The sequence below is a fragment of the Scyliorhinus torazame genome, chromosome 4 (genome assembly GCF_047496885.1).
Source record: "Scyliorhinus torazame isolate Kashiwa2021f chromosome 4, sScyTor2.1, whole genome shotgun sequence".
NCBI lineage: Eukaryota > Metazoa > Chordata > Chondrichthyes > Carcharhiniformes > Scyliorhinidae > Scyliorhinus > Scyliorhinus torazame.
This window is the reverse complement of record NC_092710.1, coordinates 351,531,575-351,558,293: the sequence shown is the minus strand read 5'-3', so window position 1 is coordinate 351,558,293 and position 26,719 is coordinate 351,531,575. Positions and strand designations below refer to the sequence as shown.

General features: G+C 54.4%; 2 protein-coding genes across 6 annotated transcripts in view; both read right to left on the bottom strand.

Annotated features, from left to right (window-relative positions):
• LOC140411199 (WD repeat-containing protein 26) overlaps positions 1–26,719 on the bottom strand; it is a 365,602-nt gene that overhangs the window by 181,143 nt on the left and 157,740 nt on the right. The window lies entirely within an intron of this gene.
• LOC140411264 (alanine--tRNA ligase, mitochondrial-like) overlaps positions 1–26,719 on the bottom strand; it is a 155,250-nt gene that overhangs the window by 10,335 nt on the left and 118,196 nt on the right. The window contains exons 6-10 of the mRNA XM_072500387.1: positions 18,948–19,085; positions 14,689–14,792; positions 12,653–12,761; positions 10,417–10,539; positions 2,428–2,540 (exon numbers count right to left, since the gene is read on the bottom strand). Of these exons, the coding sequence (XP_072356488.1) occupies positions 2,428–2,540; positions 10,417–10,539; positions 12,653–12,761; positions 14,689–14,792; positions 18,948–19,085 (587 nt within the window). The remainder of the gene's footprint in view (positions 1–2,427; positions 2,541–10,416; positions 10,540–12,652; positions 12,762–14,688; positions 14,793–18,947; positions 19,086–26,719) is intronic.

Genomic DNA, 26,719 nt, shown 5'->3' with positions numbered 1-26,719 from the left:
CGACCCCCCCCCCGGCCCTCCCCCCCTCCCCCCAAAAAACCCCCCCGGCCTCCCCCCCCCCAAAAACCCCCGGCCTCTCCCTCCCCCCCCCTCTCCCCCCCCCCCCCCCCCCAAACCCCAACACCCACCCCCCCCCCCCCCCCCGGCCTCCCCCCCCCGGGCCTCCCCCCCCTACCCCCTCCCCCCCAGGCCCCCCCCCACAAACCCCCGGCCTCCTCCCCACGTCCCCCCATCCTCCTCCTCACCCCCCCCCATCCTCCTCCTCACCCCACCCCCCCAGGTCTCCGGGAACACCACCTCACACACACGCAGCCTCCTCCACACACACACACGCAGCCCTCCTCCTCACACACACGCAGCCTCCTCCTAACACACACGCAGCCTCCTCCTCACACACACACATGCCTCCTCCTCACACACACACATGCCTCCTCCTCACACACACACACGCAGCCTCCTCCTCACACACACACACGCAGCCTCCTCCTCACACACACACACGCAGCCTCCTCCTCACACACAAACACGCAGCCTCCTCCACACACACACACGCAGCCTCCTCACACACACACACGCAGCCTCCTCCTCACACACCACGCAGCCTCCTCCTAACACACACGCAGCCTCCTCCTAACACACACGCAGCCTCCTCCTAACACACACGCAGCCTCCTCCTAACACACACACATGCCTCCTCCTCACACACACACATGCCTCCTCCTCACACACACACATGGCCTCCTCCTCACACACACACACGCAGCCTCCTCCTCACACACACACACGCAGCCTCCTCCTCACACACAAACACGCAGCCTCCTCCACACACACACACGCAGCCTCCTCACACACACACACGCAGCCTCCTCCTCACACACACACACGCAGCCTCCTCCTCACACACACACACGCAGCCTCCTCCTCACACACACACACACGCAGCCTCCTCCTCACACACAAACACGCAGCCTCCTCCTCACACACACACACGCAGCCTCCTCCTCACACACACACACGCAGCCTCCTCACACACACACACGCAGCCTCCTCCTCACACACACACACGCAGCCTCCTCCTCACACACACACACGCAGCCTCCTCCTCACACACACACACGCAGCCTCCTCCTCACACACACACACGCAGCCTCCTCCTCACACACAAACACGCAGCCTCCTCCTCACACACACACACGCAGCCTCCTCCTCACACACACACAGGCAGCCTCCTCCTCACACACACACACGCAGCCTCCTCCTCACACACACACACGCAGCCTCCTCCTCACACACACACACGCAGCCTCCTCCTCACACACAAACACGCAGCCTCCTCCTCACACACACACACGCAGCCTCCTCCACACACACACACGCAGCCTCCTCCTCACACACACGCAGCCTCCTCCTCACACACACGCAGCCTCCTCCTCACACACACGCAGCCTCCTCCTCACACACACACACGCAGCCTCCTCACACACACACACACGCAGCCTCCTCCTCACACACACACACGCAGCCTCCTCCTCACACACAAACACGCAGCCTCCTCCTCACACACACACACGCAGCCTCCTCCACACACACACACGCAGCCTCCTCCTCACACACACGCAGCCTCCTCCTCACACACACGCAGCCTCCTCCTCTCACACACGCAGCCTCCTCCTCTCACACACGCAGCCTCCTCCTCACACACACACAGCCTCCTCCTCACACACACGCAGCCTCCTCACACACACACACGCAGCCTCCTCCTCACACACACACACGCAGCCTCCTCCTCACACACACACAGGCAGCCTCCTCCTCACACACACACAGGCAGCCTCCTCCTCACACACACACACGCAGCCTCCTCCTCTCACACACACAGCCTCCTCCTCACACACACACAGCCTCCTCTCACACACACGCAGCCTCCTCCTCACACACACGCAGCCTCCTCCACACACACACACACACAGCCTCCTCCTCACACACACACAGCCTCCTCCTCACACACACAGCCTCCTCCTCACACACACAGCCTCCTCCTCAACACACACAGCCTCCTCCTCACACACAGCCTCCTCCTCACACGCAGCCTCCTCCTCACACGCAGCCTCCTCCTCACACACACACAGCCTCCTCCTCACACACACGCAGCCTCCTCCTCACACACACGCAGCCTCCTCCTCACACACACGCAGCCTCCTCACACACACACACGCAGCCTCCTCCTCACACACACGCAGCCTCCTCCTCACACACACGCAGCCTCCTCTCAACCTCACACACACGCAGCCTCCTCCTCACACACACGCAGGCCTCCTCCTCACACACACACACAGCCTCCTCCTCACACACACACAGCCTCCTCCTCACACACACAGCGCCCTCCTCACACTTACACCTATGCCCGGGTCCCCCTCCCTCACCTACCGCCCCGTGTCTCCAGTTTCCGAATTTGCAGTGTTGACGGTTCTTTGAGACGCCCGGAGTCTCTCCTGAAGTGGTCGGCGTTCCCGATGCAGCATCACAGCTCCATCCACCACCTGAGGAACATGTCACTCACTCAATGATTCAGATCATCAACGTCCACTCACCAGGCACACGTCATCACAGTAATCACACCACAAAACCCTGCACTGTCAGAGGGTTCAGTACTGAGGGAGTGCAGCACTGTCAGAGGGTCAGTACTGAGGGAGTGCTGCACTGTCAGAGTGTCAGTACTGAGGGAGTGCTGCACTGTCAGAGGGTCAGTACTGAGGGAGTGCGGCACTGTCAGAGGGTCAGTACTGAGGGAGTGCTGCACTGTCAGAGGGTCAGTACTGAGGGAGTGCTGCACTGTCAGAGGGTCAGTACTGAGGGAGTGCGGCACTGTCAGAGGGTCAGTACTGAGGGAGTGCTGCACTGTCAGAGGGTCAGTACTGAGGGAGTGCTGCACTGTCAGAGGGTCAGTACTGAGGGAGTGCTGCACTGTCAGAGGGTCAGCACTGAGGGAGTTCCGCACTGTCAGAGGGTCAGTACTGAGGGAGTGCCGCACTGTCAGAGCGTCAGGACTGAGGGAGCGCTGCACTGTCAGAGGGTCAGTACTGAGGGAGTGCTGCACTGTCAGAGGGTCAGTACTGGGGGAGCGCTGCACTGTCAGAGGGTCAGTACTGAGGGAGTGCTGCACTGTCAGAGGGTCAGTACTGGGGGGAGCGCTGCACTGTCGGAGGGTCAGTAGTGAGGGAGTGCTGCACTGTCAGAGGGTCAGTACTGAGGGAGTGCTGCACTGTCAGAGGGTCAGTACTGAGGGGAGTGCTGCACTGTCAGAGGGTCAGTACTGAGGGAGTTCCGCACTGTCAGAGGGTCAGTACTGAGGGAGTGCTGCACTGTCAGAGGGTCAGTACTGAGGGAGTGCTGCACTGTCAGAGGGTCAGTACTGAGGGAGTGCTGCACTGTCAGAGGGTCAGGACTGAGTGAGTGCCCGCACTGTCAGAGGGTCAGTACTGAGGGAGTGCCGCACTGTCAGAGGGTCAGTACTGAGGGAGTGCTGCACTGTCAGAGGGTCAGTACTGAGGGAGTGCTGCACTGTCAGAGGGTCAGTACTGAGGGAGTGCTGCACTGTCAGAGGGTCAGTACTGAGGGAGTGCTGCACTGTCAGAGGGTCAGTACTGAGGGAGTGCTGCACTGTCAGAGGGTCAGTACTGAGGGAGTGCTGCACTGTCAGAGGGTCAGTACTGAGGGAGTGCTGCACTGTCAGAGGGTCAGTACTGAGGGAGTGCGGCACTGTCAGAGGGTCAGTACTGCGGGAGTGCTGCACTGTCAGAGGGTCAGTACTGAGGGAGTGCTGCACTGTCAGAGGGTCAGTACTGAGGGAGTGCCGCACTGTCAGAGGGTCAGTACTGAGGGAGTGCTGCACTGTCAGAGGGTCAGTACTGAGGGAGTGCTGCACTGTCAGAGGGTCAGTACTGAGGGAGTGCGGCACTGTCAGAGGGTCAGTACTGAGGGAGTGCTGCACTGTCAGAGGGTCAGTACTGAGGGAGTGCTGCACTGTCAGAGGGTCAGTACTGAGGGAGTGCGGCACTGTCAGAGGGTCAGTACTGAGGGAGTGCCGCACTGTCAGAGGGTCAGTACTGAGGGAGTGCAGCACTGTCAGAGGGTCAGTACTGAGGGAGTGCTGCACTGTCAGAGGGTCAGTACTGAGGGAGTGCTGCACTGTCAGAGGGTCAGTACTGAGGGAGTGCCGCACTGTCAGAGGGTCAGTACTGAGGGAGTGCTGCACTGTCAGAGGGGTCAGTACTGAGGGAGTGCCGCACTGTCAGAGGGTCAGTACTGAGGGAGTGCTGCACTGTCAGAGGGTCAGTACTGAGGGAGTGCCGCACTGTCAGAGGGTCAGTACTGAGGGAGTGCTGCACTGTCAGAGGGTCAGTACTGAGGGAGTGCTGCACTGTCAGAGGGTCAGTGCTGAGGGAGTGCCGCACTGTCAGAGGGTCAGTACTGCGTGAGTGCTGCACTGTCAGAGGGTCAGTACTGAGGGAGTGCTGCACTGTCAGAGGGTCGGTATTGAGGGAGTGCTGCACTGTCAGAGGGTCAGTACTGAGGGAGTGCTGCACTGTCAGAGAGTCAGTACTGAGGGAGTGCCGCACTGTCAGAGGGTCAGTACTGAGGGAGTGCCGCACTGTCAGAGGGTCAGTACTGAGGGAGTGCCGCACTGTCAGAGGGGTCAGTACTGAGGGAGTGCTGCACTGTCAGAGGGTCAGTACTGAGGGAGTGCCGCACTGTCAGAGGGTCAGTACTGAGGGAGTGCTGCACTGTCAGAGGGTCAGCACTGAGGGAGTGCTGCACTGTCAGAGGGTTAGTACTGAGGGAGTGCTGCACTGTCAGAGGGTCAGTGCTGAGGGAATGCTGCACTGTCAGAGGGTCAGTACTGAGGGAGTGTTGGACCCAGGGTTAGATAGATCTAGATCCAGGATCGGAAGAAGGCCGGCAGCGGCCAAGGTGCTCAGGGGGTTTATGGAGCAATTGGGGGGAGTGGATCCGTGGAGATTTGCTAGGCCGCTGGCCAAAGACTTCTCCTTCTTCTCCCATGTCCATAAGCTATACTCCCGGATAGACTTCTTCGTTTTGGGAAGGTCACTGATTTCGAGGGTGGAAGGAACGGAGTACTCAGCCATAGCTGTTTCAGACCATGCCCCGCACTGGGTGGATCTGGAACTAGGAGAGGAGAGGGAGCAGCGTTCACTCTGGCGACTGGATGTGGGACTATTGGCGGATGAGGGAGTCTGCGGAAGGGTGCGGGGATGTATCGAAAGGTACCTGGAGGTCAATGATGATGGGGAGGTCCGAGTGGGGGTAGTATGGGAAGCGCTGAAGGCGGTGGTCAGGGGAGAGTTGATCTCCATCAGGGCTCACAAGGGGAAAACAGAGGCCAAAGAGAGGGAAAGACTACTCGGGGAGATTTTGAGTGTGGATAAAAAATATGCGGAGGCCCCGGACAAAGGACTATATAGGGAGAGGCGACGACTCCAGACGGAGTTTGACCTGCTGACCACAGGGAAGGCAGAGGCACAGTGGAGGAAGGCACAGGGGATGAGATATGAATATGGGGAAAAGGTGAGTCGCCTGTTGGCCCATCAGCTGCGAAAGAGGACAGCGGCGAGGGAGATAGGGAGAATTAGGGATGAAAAGGGAGCTACGGTGCGGAGAGCAGGGAAGACAAACGAGGTGTTTAAGACCTTTTACGAGAGACTATATTGGTCCCAACCCCCGGAGGGAAAAGAGGGGATGCAGCAGTTTCTGGACCAACTAAGGTTCCCGAAGGTGGAGGAGCAGGAGGTGGAGGGCCTGGGGGCGCCAATTGGGGTGGACGAGGTGACCAAAGGGCTGGGGGACATGCAGGCAGGGAAGGCCCCGGGACCAGACGGGTTCCCGGTGGAATTTTATAGGAAGTATGTGGACTTGTTGGCCCCGCTGCTGGTAAGAACCTTTAACGAGGCCAGAGAAGGGGGGACTCTACCCCCGACAATGTCGGAGGCGACGATATCGCTAATCTTGAAGCGGGATAAAGATCCGCTGCAGTGCGGGTCCTATAGGCCTATCTCACTCTTAAACGTGGACGCCAAGTTGCTGGCAAAAGTGCTGACAATGAGGATCGAGGATTGTGTCCCGGGGGTGGTGCACGAAGACCAGACAGGGTTCGTAAAGGGGAGACAATTGAATGTCAACGTGCGACGGCTATTGGGGGTGATAATGATGCCCCCAGCAGAGGGGGAGGCAGAGATAGTGGCGGCAATGGATGCAGAGAAGGCATTTGATAGGGTAGAGTGGGAGTATCTATGGGAGGTGCTGAGGAGGATCGGGTTCGGGGAGGGGTTTGTCAGCTGGGTTAAACTCCTCTATGGGGCCCCAATGGCAAGTGTAGTCACAAATCGGCAAAGGTCGGAGTATTTTCGACTACACAGGGGAACAAGACAGGGATGCCCGCTGTCCCCATTACTGTTCGCGCTGGCAATTGAACCACTGGCCATAGCGCTGAGACTCCAGGAAATGGAGAGGGGTGATTAGAAGGGGAGAGGAACACCGAGTGTCACTCTACACAGATGACCTACTGTTGTATATGACGGACCCAGTGGGGGGGGGATGACAGAGGTCATGCAGATATTGAGGGAGTTTGGAGATTTCTCGGGATATAGGCTTAACATGGGGAAGAGTGAGCTTTTCGTAATACACCCCGGGGACCAGAGTAGAGGGATAGATGGCCTACCGCTAAGGAGAGTGGAAAGAAACTTCCGATACCTGGGGATTCAGATAGCCAGGAGCTGGGGAACCTTACACAGACTCAATCTGACACGACTGGTGGAACAAATGGAAGAGGATTTCAAAAGGTGGGATATGCAGCCACTGTCACTGGCGGGCAGAGTGCAGGCAATTAAGATGATGGTCCTCCCGAGGTTCCTATTTGTGTTTCAAGGTCTCCCTATATTGATCACTAAGGCCTTTTAAAAAAAAAAATAGATAGCATCATGAGCTTCGTGTGGGCAGGGAAGGCCCCCGAGGGTAAGGAGGGGGTTCCTGCAACGTAGCAGCGACAGAGGGGGACTGGCGTTGCTGAATTTGGGCGACTACTACTGGGCCGCCAACGTGGCGATGATTCGTAAATGGATGATAGAGGGCGAGGGGGCGGCGTGGAAAAGGCTGGAGATGAAGTCCTGTAAAGGAACAAGCTTAAAAGCGCTGGTGACGGCGCCACTACCGCTCTCCCCGAAAAAGTTTACCACAAACCCTGTGGTGGCGGCAACATTAAGTATCTGGGGGCAATGGAGGCGACAGAGGGGTGTGCTGGGAGCCTCGGTGTGGTCCCCGATCAGGAACAACCATAGGTTTGCCCCAGGGAGGCTGGACGGAGGATTCCAGAGCTGGTACCGGGTAGGAATCAGGAGAGTGGGAGATTTATTTATAGACGGGACGTTTGCGAGCTTGGGAGCGCTTGAGGAAAAGTATGAGCTGCCCCCGGGGAATATCTTTAGATATATGCAGGTGAGGGTGTTCACGAGACAACAGGTGAGGGAATTTCCGCTGCTCCCGACACAAGGGATCCAGGACAGGGTGCTTTCGGGGGTGTGGGTTGGGGAGGGCAAAGTGTCCGAAATATACCGGGAGATGAGAGAAGAGGGGGAGGAGTTGGTAGAAGAACTGAAAGGAAAATGGGATGAAGAGCTCGGGGAGGAGATTGAGGAGGGTTTGTGGGCTGATGCCCCAAGAAGGGTAAATTCCTCGTCCTCGTGTGCCAGGTTTAGCCTGATCCAATTTAAGGTGCTGCATAGAGCACACATAACGGGAGCAAGGTTGGGCAGGTTCTTCGGAGCGGAGGACAAGTGCGGGAGGTGCTTGGGAAGCCCGGCAAACCACACACATATGTTTTGGGCTTGTCCGGCACTGGAGGGGTATTGGAGGGGAGTGACGGGAGTGATCTCCAAGGTGGTGAAGGTCCGGGTCAAGCCAAGCTGGGGGTTAGCTATATTTGGGGTAGCGGATGAGCCGGGAGTGCAGGAGGTGAAAGAGGCTGATATTGTGGCCTTTACGTCCCTAGTAGCCCGGCGTAGGATTTTACTCATGTGGAAGCGAAACCCCCCCGGCGTGGAGGCCTGGATAAACGATATGGCGGGGTTCATAAAACTGGAGCAGATGAAGTTTGCGCTGAGAGGATCGGCTCAGGGGTTCACCAGGCGGTGGCAACCGTTCCTCGACTATCTAGCGGAACGTTAGGGGGAAAATAGATAGCCAGCAGCAGCAGCCCAGAAGGTGGGGGGGGGGGGGGTAAATTGTTTGTGTCCTAGATGGGATGAGGGGCGGGGGGGGGCACTATTTTGTGTTATTTTGTTAATTCACTATTTTATTTAAACAATGTTATCTATCAGTTATGTTATGTTTTTTGTTGATTTGTAAGGGGGAAAAATTGTGTTTGAAAACTTTAATAAAATATATTGTTTTTAAAAAGAAGGCATACGGCATGCTTGCCTTCATTGGCCGGGGCATTGAGTATAAGAATTGGCAAGTCATGTTGCAGCTGTATAGAACCTTAGTTAGGCCACACTTGGAGTATAGTGTTCAATTCTGGTCGCCACACTACCAGAAGGATCTGGAGGCTTTAGAGAGGGTGCAGAGGAGATTTACCAGAATGTTGCCTGGTATGGAGGGCATTAGCTATGAGGAGCGGTTGAATAAACTCGGTTTGTTCTCACTGGAACAAAGGAGGTTGAGGGGTGACCTGATAGAGGTCTACAAAATTATGAGGGGCATAGACAGAGTGGATAGTCAGAGGCTTTTCACCAGGGTAGAGCGGTCAATTACTAGGGGGCATAGGTTTAAGGTGAGAGGGGCAAGGTTTAGAGTAGATGTACGAGGCAAGTCTTTTACGCAGAGGGTAGTGGGTGCCTGGAACTCGCTACCGGAGGTGGTGGTGGAAGCAGGGACGATCGTGACATTTAAGGGGCATCTTGACAAATACATGAATAGGATGGGAATAGAGGGATACGGACCCAGGAAGTGTAGAAGTTTGTAGTTTAGTCGGGCAGCATGGTCGGCACGGGCTTGGAGGGCCGAAGGGCCTGTTCCTGTGCTGTACATTTCTTTGTTCTTTGTTGTTCTTTGAGGGAGTGCCGCACTGTCAGAGGGTCAGTACTGAGGGAGTGCCGCACTGTCAGAGGGTCAGTACTGAGGGAGTGCCGCACTGTCAGAGGGTCAGCACTGAGGGAGTGCTGCACTGTCAGAGGGTCAGTACTGAGGGAGTGCTGCACTGTCAGAGGGTCAGTACTGAGGGAGTGCTGCACTGTCAGAGGGTCAGTACTGAGGGAGTGCTGCACTGTCAGAGGGTCAGTACTGAGGGAGTGCTGCACTGTCAGAGGGTCAGTACTGAGGGAGTGCTGCACTGTCAGAGGGTCAGTACTGAGGGAGTGCTGCACTGTCAGAGGGTCAATACTGAGGGAGTGCTGCACTGTCAGAGGGTCCGTACTGAGGGAGTGCTGCACTGTCAGAGGGTCAGTACTGAGGGAGTGCTGCACTGTCAGAGGGTCAGTACTGAGGGAGTGCTGCACTGTCAGAGGGTCAGTACTGAGGGAGTGCTGCACTGTCAGAGGGTCAGTACTGAGGGAGTGCTGCACTGTCACAGGGTCAGTACTGAGGGAGTGCTGCACTGTCAGAGGGTCAGTACTGAGGGAGTGCTGCACTGTCAGAGGGTCGTTACTGAGGGAGTGCTGCACTGTCAGAGGGTCAGTACTGAGGGAGTGCTGCACTGTCAGAGGGTCAGTACTGAGGGAGTGCTGCACTGTCAGAGGGTCAGTACTGAGGGAGTGCTGCACTGTCAGACGGTCGTTACTGAGGGAGTGCTGCACTGTCAGAGGGTCAGTACTGAGGGAGTGCTGCACTGTCAGAGGGTCAGTACTGAGGGAGTGCTGCACTGTCAGAGGGTCAGTACTGAGGGAGTGCTGCACTGTCAGAGGGTCAATACTGAGGGAGTGCTGCACTGTCAGAGGGTCCGTACTGAGGGAGTGCTGCACTGTCAGAGGGTCAGTACTGAGGGAGTGCCGCACTGTCAGAGGGTCAATACTGAGGGAGTGCTGCACTGTCAGAGGGTCAGTACTGAGGGAGTGCTGCACTGTCAGAGGGTCAGTACTGAGACAACACCGACCTCTGATGGAGTACTTCACCCAAACTCACTCCCCCATCCTATCCCAATACTCCTTATTTTAACCTACACAATCTTTTGGACACTAAGGGCAATTGATCATGGTCAATCCACATAACCCGCACATCTTTGGATTGTGGAAGGAAACCGGAGCACCTGGAGGAAACCCATGCAGACACGGGGAGAACGTGCAGACTCCGCACAGACAGTGACGCAGGCGGGAATCGAACCCGGGTCCTGTGGAACAGCTGGATACTCACATCTGTTAACTGTCCCAGCTCCTTTGACAGCCTCTGTGAATCCAACAGTGACTTCAACCCAGTGTCCAGCCGCAGAGACAGAGAGTCCACTTCCTCAGCAAGCACCCGGGCCAGCTCTCGAGCCTGGACAGAGAATCACAAACGGTCAAGGCTCTTACCTGCCACATACACAGACTTCCACTCGGCAAAGCTTTCATTTATATCGTGTCGGTCACAACTGCTGAGCTACTCCGAGGTCATGACGTAAACTGGCAAGATCGGCTGAGGGATAGGACCAGAGAGATGCAGTGAGGGGCATTTATGGTCATATTAAAGGGGATTTGAGGGTGGCACAGTGATCAGCACTGCTGCCTCACAGCACCAAGGAATCAGGTTCGATTCCAACCTCGGTATCGGTCTGTGTGGAGTGTGGTTGGATCACTGAACATACTTGAGGCTGAGTGTCAGGCAGGGTTCCCCCCGGGCCGACAGGGTCCCCCCCGGGCGGACCGGGTCCCCCCCGGGCGGACCGGGTCCCCCCCGGGCGGACCGGGTCCCCCCCGGGCGGACCGGGTCCCCCCCGGGCGGACAGGGTCCCCCCAGGCAGACAGGGTCCCCCCAGGCAGACAGGGTCCCCCCAGGCAGACAGGGGTCCCCCCAGGCAGACAGGGGTCCCCCCAGGCAGACAGGGGTCCCCCCAGGCAGACAGGGGTCCCCCCAGGCAGACAGGGGTCCCCCCAGGCAGACAGGGTTCCCCCAGGCAGACAGGGTTCCCCCAGGCAGACAGGGTTCCCCCAGGCAGACAGGGTTCCCCCAGGCAGACAGGGTTCCCCCAGGCAGACAGGGTTCCCCCAGGCAGACAGGGTTCCCCCAGGCAGACAGGGTTCCCCCAGGCAGACAGGGTTCCCCCAGGCAGACAGGGTTCCCCCAGGCAGACAGGGTTCCCCCAGGCAGACAGGGTTCCCCCAGGCAGACAGGGTTCCCCCAGGCAGACAGGGTTCCCCCAGGCAGACAGGGTTCCCCCAGGCAGACAGGGTTCCCCCAGGCAGACAGGGTTCCCCCAGGCAGACAGGGTTCCCCCAGGCAGTCAGGGTTCCCCCAGGCAGTCAGGGTTCCCCCAGGCAGACAGGGTTCCCGTGGCAGACAGGGTTCCCGAGGCAGACAGGGTTCCCGAGGCAGACAGGGTTCCCGAGGCAGACAGGGTTCCCGTGGCAGACAGGGTTCCCGTGGCAGACAGGGTTCCCGTGGCAGACAGGGTTCCAGAGGCAGACAGGGTTCCCCCAGGCAGACAGGGTTCCCCCAGGCAGACAGGGTTCCCCCAGGCAGACAGGGTTCCCCCAGGCAGACAGGGTTCCCCCAGGCAGACAGGGTTCCCCCAGGCAGACAGGGTTCCCCCAGGCAGACAGGGTTCCCCCAGGCAGACAGGGTTCCCCCAGGCAGACAGGGTTCCCCCAGGCAGACAGGGTTCCCCCAGGCAGACAGGGTTCCCCCAGGCGGCAGACAGGGTTCCCCCAGGCAGACAGGGTTCCCCCAGGCAGACAGGGTTCCCCCAGGCAGACAGGGTTCCCCCAGGCAGACAGGGTTCCCCCAGGCAGACAGGGTTCCCCCAGGCAGACAGGGTTCCCCCAGGCAGACAGGGTTCCCCCAGGCAGACAGGGTTCCCCCAGGCAGACAGGGTTCCCCCAGGCAGACAGGGTTCCCCCAGGCAGACAGGGTTCCCCCAGGCAGACAGGGTTCCCCCAGGCAGACAGGGTTCCCCCAGGCAGACAGGGTTCCCCCAGGCAGACAGGGTTCCCCCAGGCAGACAGGGTTCCCGTGGCAGACAGGGTTCCCGAGGCAGACAGGGTTCCCCCAGGCAGACAGGGTTCCCCCAGGCAGACAGGGTTCCCCCAGGCAGACAGGGTTCCCCCAGGCAGACAGGGTTCCCCCAGGCAGACAGGGTTCCCCCAGGCAGACAGGGTTCCCGTGGCAGACAGGGTTCCCGAGGCAGACAGGGTTCCCGAGGCAGACAGGGTTCCCGAGGCAGACAGGGTTCCCGAGGCAGACAGGGTTCCCGAGGCAGACAGGGTTCCCGAGGCAGACAGGGTTCCCGAGGCAGACAGGGTTCCCGTGGCAGACAGGGTTCCCGAGGCAGGCAGAATCAGGAGTAGGCCATTCGGGCCCGCGGCGCCATTCAATGTGATATTGGCTGATCATCAAGTTTGATATCCTGACCACACCTTCCCCCATATCACTCAAACCTTTAAGCCCCACCCACCTTTCTGGCTTCCTCTCCTGTTACAGCCGTTACTCTGCTGATCCTCTTCCCGAGCTGTCTCTCTGACACAATCACCAGGTCCTCGATCACCCCTGTCCGCAGCAAATGCCTGAAAGACAGTGGGAGCACTGGATTAGAGAGTAAACTCCCCCTACACTGTCCCCATCAAACACTCCCAGGACAGGTACAGCATGGGGTTAGATACGGAGTAAAGCTCCCTCTACACTGTCCCCATCAAACACTCCCAGGACAGGGACAGCATGGGGTTAGATACGGAGTAAAGCTCCCTCTACACTGTCCCCATCAAACACTCCCAGGACAGGTACAGCACGGGGTTAGATACAGAGTAAAGCTCCCTCTACACTGTCCCCATAAAACACTCCCAGGACAGGTACAGCACGGGGTTAGATACAGAGTAAAGCTCCCTCTACACTGTCCCCATCAAACACTCCCAGGACAGGGACAGCACGGGGTTAGATACAGAGTAAAGCTCCCTCTACACTGACCCCATCAAACACTCCCAGGACAGCGACAGCATGGGGTTAGATACAGAGTAAAGCTCCCTCTACACTGTCCCCATCAAACACTCCCAGGACAGGTACAGCACGGGGTTAGATACACAGTAAAGCTCCCTCTACACTGTCCCCATCAAACACTCCCAGGGCAGCGAGAGCACGGGGTTAGATACAGAGTAAAGCTCCCTCTACACTGTCCCCATGAAACACTCCCAGGACAGGGACAGCACGGGGTTAGATACAGAGTAAAGCTCCCTCTACACTGTCCCCATCAAACACTCCCAGGACAGGGACAGCACGGGGTTAGATACAGAGTAAAGCTCCCTCTACACTGTCCCCATCAAACACTCCCAGGACAGGGACAGCACGGGGTTAGATACAGAGTAAAGCTCCATCTACACTGTCCCCATCAAACACTCCCAGGACAGGGACAGCACGGGGTTAGATACAGAGTAAAGCTCCCTCTACACTGTCCCCATCAAACACTCCCAGGACAGGGACAGCATGGGGTTAGATACGGAGTAAAGCTCCCTCTACACTGTCCCCATCAAACACTCCCAGGACAGGTACAGCACGGGGTTAGATACAGAGTAAAGCTCCCTCTACACTGTCCCCATAAAACACTCCCAGGACAGGTACAGCACGGGGTTAGATACAGAGTAAAGCTCCCTCTACACTGTCCCCATCAAACACCCCCAGGACAGGGACAGCACAGTGTTAGATACAGAGTAAAGCTCCCTCTACACTGTCCCCATCAAACACTCCCAGGACAGGGACAGCACGGGGTTAGATACAGAGTAAAGCTCCCTCTACACTGACCCCATCAAACACTCCCAGGACAGCGACAGCATGGGGTTAGATACAGAGTAAAGCTCCCTCTACACTGTCCCCATCAAACACTCCCAGGACAGGTACAGCACGGGGTTAGATACACAGTAAAGCTCCCTCTACACTGTCCCCATCAAACACTCCCAGGGCAGCGAGAGCACGGGGTTAGATACAGAGTAAAGCTCCCTCTACACTGTCCCCATGAAACACTCCCAGGACAGGGACAGCACGGGGTTAGATACAGAGTAAAGCTCCCTCTACACTGTCCCCATCAAACACTCCCAGGACAGGGACAGCACGGGGTTAGATACAGAGTAAAGCTCCCTCTACACTGTCCCCATCAAACACTCCCAGGACAGGGACAGCACGGGGTTAGATACAGAGTAAAGCTCCATCTACACTGTCCCCATCAAACACTCCCAGGACAGGGACAGCACAGGGTTAGATACAGAGTAAAGGTCCCTCTACACTGTCCCCATCAAACACTCCCAGGACAGGTACAGCACAGGGTTAGATACAGAGTAAAGCTCCCTCTACACTGTCCCCATCAAACACTCCCAGGACAGGTACAGCACGGGGTTAGATACAGAGTAAAGCCCCCTCTACACTGTCCCCATCAAACACCCCCAGGACAGGGACAGCACACGGTTAGATACAGAGTAAAGCTCTCTCCATTAAAAACTTATTACTCACGTTCCACAGCACAGTTCCACCGAAGTAGCTTGTGCGTTATTTGAAAGCAATAACTGTTCAATATTCAGCCCGACTGACACCACACGCACAGGATCGGGATAAACCTGTGACACAACACAGGCGGACACAGTTAGTATCAAACAAGCAAATCGATCTGCACACCCGAAAAAGCCTGGGCCTTAACATGGGCCTTCTCTCCAACCACTCCGAAGAAATGTTGCGTTTCTCCCGTACTCATTAATCATTCACCCTCTACTGCAGCTCATGCCAAAGTCGAGACTTTCTCCCTGCTTTGCCATTAATGGTAATTAAGGAGCAGGAGACTTAATGACTGGGAGAGAAGAATCAGCCGCAAATGCTGAAATCGGTATGGGGGATAGGGAGCGCCATCCAGTCCGATGGCAAGAATGGACACCAATCCCTATTCCAACATAGAACATGGAACAATACAGCGCAGTACAGGCCCTTCGGCCCACGATGTTGCACCGAAACAAAAGCCATCTAACCTACACTATGCCATTATCATCCATATGTTTATCCAATAAACTTTTAAATGCCCTCAATGTTGGCGAGTTCACTACTGTAGCAGGTAGGGCATTCCACGGCCTCACTACTCTTTGCGTAAAGAACCTACCTCTGACCTCTGTCCTATATCTATTACCCCTCAGTTTAAAGTTATGTCCCCTCATGCCAGCCATATCCATCCGCGGGAGAAGGCTCTCACTGTCCACCCTATCCAACCCCCTGATCATTTTGTATGCCTCTATTAAGTCTCCTCTTAACCTTCTTCTCTCCAACGAAAACAACCTCAAGTCCATCAGCCTTTCCTCATAAGATTTTCCCTCCATACCAGGCAACATCCTGGTAAATCTCCTCTGCACCCGCTCCAAAGCCTCCACGTCCTTCCTATAATGTGGTGACCAGAACTGTACGCAATACTCCAAATGCGGCCGTACCAGAGTTCTGTACAGCTGCAACATGACCTCCCGACTCCGGAACTCAATCCCTCTACCAATAGAGGCCAACACTCTATAGGCCTTCTTCACAACCCTATCAACCTGGGTGGCAACTTTCAGGGATCTATGTACATGGACACCTAGATCCCTCTGCTCATCCACACTTTCAAGAACTTTACCATTAGCCAAATATTCCGCATTCCTGTTATTCCTTCCAAAGTGAATCACCTCACACTTCTCTACATTAAACTCCATTTGCCACCTCTCAGCCCAGCTCTGCAGCTTATCTATATGCCTCTGTAACCTGCTACACCCTTCCACACTATCGACAACACCACCGACTTTAGTATCGTCTGCAAATTTACTCACCCACCCTTCTGCGCCTTCCTCTAGTCATTGATAAAAATGACAAACAGCAACGGCCCCAGAACAGATCCTTGTGGTACTCCACTTGTGACTGTACTCCATTCTGAACATTTCCCATCAACCACCACCCTCTGTCTTCTTTCAACTAGCCAATTTCTCATCCACATCTCTAAATCACCCTCAATCCCCAGCCTCCGTATTTTCTGCAATAGCCTACCGTGGGGAACCTTATCAAACGCTATGCTGAAATCCATATACACCACATCAACTGCTCTACGATCATCTCTGACGGAGCGCTGCACTTTCAGAGGGTCAGTACTGAGGGAGAGCTGCACTGTCACAGGGTCAGTACTGAGGGAGTGCTGCACTGTCAGAGGGTCAGTACTGAGGGAGTGCAGCACTGTCAGAGGGTCAGTACTGAGGGAGTGCTGCACTTTCAGAGGGTCAGTACTGAGGGAGTGCTGCACTTTCAGAGGGTCAGTACTGAGGGAGAGCTGCACTGTCACAGGGTCAGTACTGAGGGAGTGCTGCACTGTCAGAGGGTCAGTAGTGAGGGAGTGCAGCACTGTCAGAGGGTCAGTACTGAGGGAGTGCTGCACTTTCAGAGGGTCAGTACTGAGGGAGAGCTGCACTGTCACAGGGTCAGTACTGAGGGAGTGCTGCACTGTCAGAGGGTCAGTACTGAGGGAGTGCTGCAATGTCAGAGGGTCAGTACTGAGGGAGTGCTGCACAGTCAGAGGGTCAGTACTGAGGGAGTGCTGCACTTTCAGAGGGTCAGGACTGAGGGAGTGCTGCACTGTCAGAGGGTCAGTACTGAGGGAGTGCTGCACTGTCAGAGGGTCAGGACTGAGGGAGTGCTGCAATGTCAGAGGGTCAGTACTGAGGGAGTGCTGCACAGTCAGAGGGTCAGTACTGAGGGAGTGCTGCACTTTCAGAGGGTCAGTACTGAGGGAATGCCGCACTGTCAGAGGGTCAGTACTGAGGGAGTGCTGCACTTTCAGAGGGTCAGTACTGAGGGAGTGCTGCACTGTCAGAGGGTCAGTTCTGAGGGAGTGCTGCACTGTCAGAGGGTCAGTACTGAGGGAGTGCCGCACTGTCAGAGGGTCAGTGCTGAGGGAGTGTCGCACTGTCAGAGGGTCAGTGCTGAGGGACCGCTGCACTGTCAGAGGGTCAGTACTGAGGGAGTGCAGCACTGTCAGAGGGTCAGTACTGAGGGAGTGCTGCACTGTCAGAGGGTCAGTACTGAGGGAGTGCTGCACTGTCAGAGAGTCAGTACTGAGGGAGTGCTGCACTGTCAGAGGGTCAGTACTGAGGGAGTGCTGCACTGTCAGAGGGTCAGTACTGAGGGAGTGCTGCACTGTCAGAGGGTCAGTACTGAGGGAGTGCCGCACTGTCAGAGCGTCAGTACTGAGGGAGTGCTGCACTGTCAGAGGGTCAGTACTGAGGGAGTGCTGCACTGTCAGAGGGTCCGTACTGAGGGAGTGCTGCACTGTCAGAGGGTCAGTACTGAGGGAGTGCTGCACTGTCAGAGGGTCAGTACTGAGGGAGTGCTGCACTGTCAGAGGGTCAGTACTGAGGGAGTGCTGCACTGTCAGAGGGTCAGTACTGAGGGAGTGCTGCACTGTCAGATGGTCAGTACTGAGGGAGTGCTGCACTGTCAGAGGGTCTGTACTGAGGGAGTGCTGCACTGTCAGAGGGTCAGTACTGAGGGAGTGCTGCACTGTCAGAGGGTCAGTACTGAGGGAGTGCTGCACTGTCAGAGGGTCAGTACTGAGGGAGTGCTGCACTGTCAGAGGGTCAGTACTGAGGGAGTGCTGCACTGTCAGAGGGTAAGTACTGTGGGAGTGCTGCACTGTCAGAGGGTCGGTACTGAGGGAGTGCCGTGCTGTCAGAGGGTCAGTACTGAGGGAGTGCAACACTGTCAGATGGTCAGTACTGAGGGAGTGCTGCACTGTCAGAGGGTCAGTACTGAGGGAGTGCTGCACTGTCAGAGGGTCAGTACTGAGGGAGTGCTGCACTGTCAGAGGGTCAATACTGAGGGAGTGCTGCACTGTCAGAGGGTCAGTACTGAGGGAGTGCTGCACTGTCAGATGGTCAGTACTGAGGGAGTGCTGCACTGTCAGAGGGTCAGTACTGAGGGAGTGCTGCACTGTCAGAGGGTCAGTACTGAGGGAGTGCTGCACTGTCAGAGGGTCAGTACTGAGGGAGTGCTGCACTGTCAGAGGGTCAGTACTGAGGGAGTGCTGCACTGTCAGAGGGTCAGTACTGAGGGAGTGCTGCACTGTCAGAGGGTAAGTACTGAGGGAGTGCTGCACTGTCAGAGGGTCAGTACTGAGGGAGTGCCGTGCTGTCAGAGGGTCAGTACTGTGGGAGTGCTGCACTGTCAGAGGGTCAGTACTGAGGGAGTGCTGCGCTGTCAGAGGGTCAGCACTGAGGGAGTGCCGCACTGTCAGAGGGTCAGTACTGAGGGAGCGCTGCACTGTCAGAAGGTCAGTACTGAGGGAGCGCTGCGCTGTCAGAGGGTCAGTACTGAGGGAGTGCCCCACTGTCAGAGGGTCAGTACTGAGGGAGTGCTGCACTGTCAGAAGGTCAGTACTGAGGGAGCGCTGCACTGTCAGAGGGTCAGTACTGAGGGAGTGCCGCACTGTCAGAGGGTCAGTATTGAGGGAGTGCCGCACTGTCAGAGGGTCGGTACTGAGGGAGTGCTGCACTGTCAGAGGGTCAGTACTGAGGGAGTGCCGCACTGTCAGAGGGTCAGTACTGAGGGAGCGCTGCGCTGTCAGAAGGTCAGTACTGAGGGAGTGCTGCACTGTCAGAGGGTCAGTACTGAGGGAGTGCTGCACTGTCAGAGGGTCAGTACTGAGGGAGTGCTGCTCTGTAGGACAGGGAGGATTGGATGTCAGACAGTCAGCACATGGCTGGCCTTGTTGCTGATACCTCATCGACTGTCCTCAGGCCAATGATGCAGTTGACCTGACTGAGAGGGAGTTCTGTCGTGAAGACAACCTCATCCCGTCGAATCATATCGCGCACAATCTCCTCCACTTTCTCCAGATGTTGCCCATTGACCACATTCTGCAATATAATCAGAAACAACAGGTTAAACTGGATCAGAATCACATCAGAAACAACAGGTTAAACTGGATCAGAATCACATCAGAAACAACAGGTTAAACTGGATCAGAATCACATCTGATTCGGAATACTGCACATGGGGTGGTATCAAGGGATATAAATGAGGGGTGGGAGGCAGGGGACATTCACGGGGCAATGGGCGGGGGGAAACAAACTCGGCGGGTTAACAGAAGGACAAAGGAGGGGTGAAGGGCGCTGGGCTGGCCGAGACGGATCGCACTTGGCAGCAAGGAACACAAAGGCACTGCTATAATAATAATCTTTATTAGTGTCACAAGTAGGTTTACATTAACACTGCAATTTAGTTACTGTGAAAAGCCCCTAGTCGCCACATTCCGGAGCCTGTTCAGGTCACAGAGGCAGAATTCTGAATGTCCAATCCACCAACAGCACGTCTTTCGGGACTTGTGGGAGGAAACCGGAACAAACCCACGCATACACAGGGAGAACGTGCAGACTCCACACAGACAGTGACCCAAGTCGGGAATCGAACCTTAGACCCTGGAGCTGTGAAGCAACAGTGCTAATCACTGTGCTACCGTGCCGCTTCGGAGGGTTCCAAACAAAGGCGACCCTCAGAGTGCAGGGGCGCATCCACAAGGTAAGTGTGGTTGATCCTGGGCCGTATGGTGGTTAGCACTGTTGCCTCAAGGCACTGAGGACTCGGGTTCGATCCCGGCCCCGGGTCACTGTCCGTGTGGTGTTTGCACATTCTGCCCGTGTCTGCGGATTTGCAGGGTAGTTGGATTGGCCATGCTAACTTGCCCCTTAATTGGAAAATAATAATTGGGTACTGTAAAATTATTTTAAAGAGAAAAAAAGTATGGTTGATCCTGCATGGGGGGGGGGGGGGGGGGGGGGTGTTGGTGTTGGTGGTGTTGGTGGTGTTGGTGGTGGTGGTGGTGGTGGTGTTGGTGGTGGTGGTGGTGGTGGTGGTGGTGGTGGTGGGGGGGGGGGGACACACACGGGACGGACGGACTTGAGAGCCTAGTGAAGAGGTCCAGAGTCTTCACCCACCTGAAAGCCAACAGTCTTCCTCCAAGAGACGCACCTGAGGGAGAAGGTGCGGGTAAGAAAGGGCTTGGTGGGACAGACCTACCATTCCTGTTATGGACGAGAGCTAGGTGGGTTTAATAAGAGGACGGTGTTCACTGCGACAAGGACAGTTACAGAGCCAGAGACACAGGTATTGTCATTGGGCTGGTATTGCAGAGACACAGGTATTGTCATTGGGCTGGTATTGCAGAGACCCAGGTATTGTCATTGGGCTGGTATTGCAGAGACACAGGTATTGTCATTGGGCTGGTATTGCAGAGACACAGGTATTGTCATTGGGCTGGTATTGCAGAGACCCAGGTATTGTCATTGGGCTGGTATTGCAGAGACACAGGTATTGTCATTGGGCTGGTATTGCAGAGACACAGGTATTGTCATTGGACTGGTATTGCAGAGACACAGGTATCGTCATTGGGCTGGTATTGCAAAGATACAGGTATTGTCATTGGGCTAGTATTGCAGAGACACAGGTATTGTCATTGGGCTGGTATTGCAGAGACACAGGTATCGTCATTGGGCTGGTATTGCAGAGACACAGGTATCGACATTGGGCTGGTATTGCAGAGACACAGGTATTGTCATTGGGCTAGTATTGCAGAGACACAGGTATTGTCATTGGGCTGGTATTGCAGAGACACAGGTATCGACATTGGGCTGGTATTGCAGAAACACAGGTATCGTCATTGGGCGGGCATTGCAGAGACACAGGTATTGTTATTGGGCTGGTATTGCAGAGACCCAGGTATCGTCATTGGGCTGGTATTGCAGAGACCCAGGAATTGTCATTGGGCTGGCATTGCAGAGACACAGGTATTGTCATTGGGCTGGTATTGCAGAGACACAGTCATTGGGCTGGTATTGCAGAGACACAGGTATTGTCATTGGGCTGGTATTGCAGAGACCCAGGTATTGGGCTGGTATTGCAGAGACACAGGTATTGTCATTGGGCTGGTATTGCAGAGACACAGGTATTGTCATTGGGCTGGTATTGCAGAGACACAGGTATTGGCATTGGGCTGGTATTGCAGAGACACAGGTATTGTCATTGGGCTGGTATTGCAGAGACCCAGGTATTGTCATTGGGCTGGTATTGCAGAGACACAGGTATCGTCATTGGGCTGGTATTGCAGAGACCCAGGTATCGTCATTGGGCTGGTATTGCAGAGACACAGGTATCGTCATTGGGCTGGTATTGCAGAGACCCAGGTCTTGTCATTGGGCTGGAATTGCAGAGACACAGGTATCGTCATTGGGCTGGTATTGCAGAGACACAGGTATTGTCATTGGGCTGGTATTGCAGAGACACAGGTATTGTTATTGGGCTGGTATTGCAGAGACCCAGGTATCGTCATTGGGCTGGTATTGCAGAGACCCAGGAATTGTCATTGGGCTGGCATTGCAGAGACACAGGTATTGTCATTGGGCTGGTATTGCAGAGACACAGTCATTGGGCTGGTATTGCAGAGACACAGGTATTGTCATTGGGCTGGTATTGCAGAGACCCAGGTATTGGGCTGGTATTGCAGAGACACAGGTATTGTCATTGGGCTGGTATTGCAGAGACACAGGTATTGTCATTGGGCTGGTATTGCAGAGACACAGGTATTGGCATTGGGCTGGTATTGCAGACACAGGTATTGTCATTGGGCTGGTATTGCAGAGACCCAGGTATTGTCATTGGGCTGGTATTGCAGAGACCCAGGTATCGTCATTGGGCTGGTATTGCAGAGACACAGGTATTGTCATTGGGCTGGTATTGCAGAGACACAGGTATTGTCAGTGGGCTGGTATTGCAGAGACACAGGTATCGTCATTGGGCTGGTACTGCAGAGACCCAGGTATTGTCATTGGGCTGGTATTGCAGAGCCACAGGTATTGTCATTGGGCTGGTATTGCAGAGACCCAGGTATCGTCATTGGGCTGGTATTGCAGAGACACAGGTATTGTCATTGGGCTGGTATTGCAGAGACACAGGTATCGTCATTGGGCTGGTATTGCAGAGACCCAGGTATTGTCATTGGGCTGGTATTGCAGAGACACGGGTATCGTCATTGGGCTGGTATTGCAGAGACACAGGTATTGTCATTGGGCTGGTATTGCAAAGACACAGGTATTGTCATTGGGCTAGTATTGCAGAGACACAGGTATTGTCATTGGGCTGATATTGCAAAGACACAGGTATTGTCATTGGGCTAGTATTGCAGAGACACAGGTATCGTCATTGGGCTGGTATTGCAGAGACACAGGTATTGTCATTGGGCTGGTATTGCAGAGACACAGGTATTGTCATTGGGCTGGTATTGCAGAGACACAGGTATTGTCATTGGGCTGGTATTGCAAAGACACAGGTATTGTCATTGGGCTGGTATTGCAGAAACACAGGTATCGTCATTGGGCTGGTATTGCAGAGACACAGGTATCGTCATTGGGCTGGTATTGCAAAGACACAGGTATTGTCATTGGGCTGGTATTGCAGAGAGACAGGTATTGTCATTGGGCTGGTATTGCAGAGGCACAGGTATTGTCATTGGGCTGGTATTGCAAAGACACAGGTATTGTCATTGGGCTGGTATTGCAGAAACACAGGTATCGTCATTGGGCTGGTATTGCAGAGACACAGGTATTGTCATTGGGCTGGTATTGCAGAGACACAGGTATCGTCATTGGGCTGGTATTGCAGAAACACAGGTATTGTCATTGGGCTGGTATTGCAGAGATACAGGTATCGTCATTGGGCTGGTATTGCAGAGACACACGTATTGTCATTGGGCTGGTATTGTAGAGACCCAGATATTGTCATTGGGCTGGTATTGCAGAGACACAGGTATTGTCATTGGGCTGGTATTGCAGAGACACAGGTATTGTCATTGGACTGGTATTGCAGAGACACAGGTATCGTCATTGGGCTGGTATTGCAAAGATACAGGTATTGTCATTGGGCTAGTATTGCAGAGACACAGGTATTGTCATTGGGCTGGTATTGCAGAGACACAGGTATCGTCATTGGGCTGGTATTGCAGAGACACAGGTATCGACATTGGGCTGGTATTGCAGAGACACAGGTATTGTCATTGGGCTAGTATTGCAGAGACACAGGTATTGTCATTGGGCTGGTATTGCAGAGACACAGGTATCGACATTGGGCTGGTATTGCAGAAACACAGGTATCGTCATTGGGCGGGTATTGCAGAAACACAGGTATTGTCATTGGGCTGGTATTGCAAAGACACAGGTATCGTCATTGGTCTGGTATTGCAGAGACACAGGTATTGTCATTGGGCTGGTATTGCAGAGACACAGGTATTGTCATTGGGCTGGTATTGCAGAGACACAGGTATCGTCATTGGGCTGGTATTGCAGAGACACAGGTATTGTCATTGGGCTGGTATTGCAGAGACACAGGTATTGATATTGGGCTGGTATTGCAGAGACCCAGGTATCGTCATTGGGCTGGTATTGCAGAGACCCAGGAATTGTCATTGGGCTGGCATTGCAGAGACACAGGTATTGTCATTGGGCTGGTATTGCAGAGACACAGTCATTGGGCTGGTATTGCAGAGACACAGGTATTGTCATTGGGCTGGTATTGCAGAGACCCAGGTATTGGGCTGGTATTGCAGAGACACAGGTATTGTCATTGGGCTGGTATTGCAGAGACACAGGTATTGTCATTGGGCTGGTATTGCTGAGACACAGGTATTGTCATTGGGCTGGTATTGCAGAGACACAGGTATTGTCATTGGGCTGGTATTGCAGAGACCCAGGTATTGTCATTGGGCTGGTATTGCAGAGACCCAGGTATCGTCATTGGGCTGGTATTGCAGAGACACAGGTATTGTCATTGGGCTGATATTGCAGAGACACAGGTATTGTCATTGGGCTGGTATTGCAGAGACACAGGTATCGTCATTGGGCTGGTATTGCAGAGACCCAGGTATTGTCATTGGGCTGGTATTGCAGAGACACGGGTATCGTCATTGGGCTGGTATTGCAGAGACACAGGTATTGTCATTGGGCTGGTATTGCAAAGACACAGGTATTGTCATTGGGCTGGTATTGCAGAGACACAGGTATTGTCATTGGGCTGGTATTGCAGAGACACAGGTATAGTCATTGGGCTGATATTGCAAAGACACAGGTATTGTCATTGGGCTAGTATTGCAGAGACACAGGTATCGTCATTGGGCTGGTATTGCAGAGACACAGGTATTGTCATTGGGCTGGTATTGCAGAGACACAGGTTTTGTCATTGGGCTGGTATTGCAGAGACACAGGTATTGTCATTGGGCTGGTATTGCAAAGACACAGGTATTGTCATTGGGCTGGTATTGCAGAGACACAGGTATCGTCATTGGGCTGGTATTGCAAAGACACAGGTATTGTCATTGGGCTGGTATTGCAGAGAGACAGTTATTGTCATTGGGCTGGTATTGCAGAGGCACAGGTATTGTCATTGGGCTGGTATTGCAAAGACACAGGTATTGTCATTGGGCTGGTATTGCAGAAACACAGGTATCGTCATTGGGCTGGTATTGCAGAGACACAGGTATCGTCATTGGGCTGGTATTGCAGAAACACAGGTATTGTCATTGGGCTGGTTTTGCAGAGATACAGGTATCGTCATTGGGCTGGTATTGCAGAGACACAGGTATTGTCATTGGGCTGGTATTGCAAAGACACAGGTATTGTCATTGGGCTGGTATTGCAGAAACACAGGTATCGTCATTGGGCTGGTATTGCAGAGACACAGGTATTGTCATTGGGCTGGTATTGCAGAGACACAGGTATCGTCATTGGGCTGGTATTGCAGAAACACAGGTATTGTCATTGGGCTGGTATTGCAGAGATACAGGTATCGTCATTGGGCTGGTATTGCAGAGACACAGGTATTGTCATTGGGCTGGTATTGCAGAGACCCAGGTATTGTCATTGGGCTGGTATTGCAGAGACACAGGTATTGTCATTGGGCTGGTATTGCAGAGACACAGGTATTGTCATTGGGCTGGTATTGCAGAGACCCAGGTATTGTCATTGGGCTGGTATTGCAGAGACCCAGGTATCGTCATTGGGCTGGTATTGCAGAGACACAGGTATTGTCATTGGGCTGGTATTGCAGAGACACGGGTATTGTCATTGGGCTGGTATTGCAGAGACACAGGTATCGTCATTGGGCTGGTATTGCAGAGACCCAGGTATTGCAGAGACACGGGTATCGTCATTGGGCTGGTATTGCAGAGACACAGGTATTGTCATTGGGCTGGTATTGCAAAGACACAGGTATTGTCATTGGGCTGGTATTGCAGAGACACAGGTATTGTCATTGGGCTGGTATTGCAGAGACACAGGTATAGTCATTGGGCTGATATTGCAAAGACACAGGTATTGTCATTGGGCTAGTATTGCAGAGACACAGGTATCGTCATTGGGCTGGTATTGCAGAGACACAGGTATTGTCATTGGGCTGGTATTGCAGAGACACAGGTTTTGTCATTGGGCTGGTATTGCAGAGACACAGGTATTGTCATTGGGCTGGTATTGCAAAGACACAGGTATTGTCATTGGGCTGGTATTGCAGAAACACAGGTATCGTCATTGGGCTGGTATTGCAGAGACACAGGTATTGTCATTGGGCTGGTATTGCAGAGACACAGGTATCGTCATTGGGCTGGTATTGCAGAAACACAGGTATTGTCATTGGGCTGGTATTGCAGAGATACAGGTATCGTCATTGGGCTGGTATTGCAGAGACACAGGTATTGTCATTGGGCTGGTATTGCAGAGACCCAGGTATTGTCATTGGGCTGGTATTGCAGAGACACAGGTATTGTCATTGGGCTGGTATTGCAGAGACACAGGTATTGTCATTGGACTGGTATTGCAGAGACACAGGTATCGTCATTGGGCTGGTATTGCAAAGATACAGGTATTGTCATTGGGCTAGTATTGCAGAGACACAGGTATTGTCATTGGGCTGGTATTGCAGAGACACAGGTATCGTCATTGGGCTGGTATTGCAGAGACACAGGTATCGACATTGGGCTGGTATTGCAGAGACACAGGTATTGTCATTGGGCTAGTATTGCAGAGACACAGGTATTGTCATTGGGCTGGTATTGCAGAGACACAGGTATCGACATTGGGCTGGTATTGCAGAAACACAGGTATCGTCATTGGGCGGGTATTGCAGAAACACAGGTATTGTCATTGGGCTGGTATTGCAAAGACACAGGTATCGTCATTGGGCTGGTATTGCAGAGACACAGGTATTGTCATTGGGCTGGTATTGCAGAGACACAGGTATTGTCATTGGGCTAGTATTGCAGAGACACAGGTATTGTCATTGGGCTGGTATTGCAGAGACACAGGTATCGACATTGGGCTGGTATTGCAGAAACACAGGTATCGTCATTGGGCGGGTATTGCAGAAACACAGGTATTGTCATTGGGCTGGTATTGCAGAGACACAGGTATTGTTATTGGGCTGGTATTGCAGAGACCCAGGTATCGTCATTGGGCTG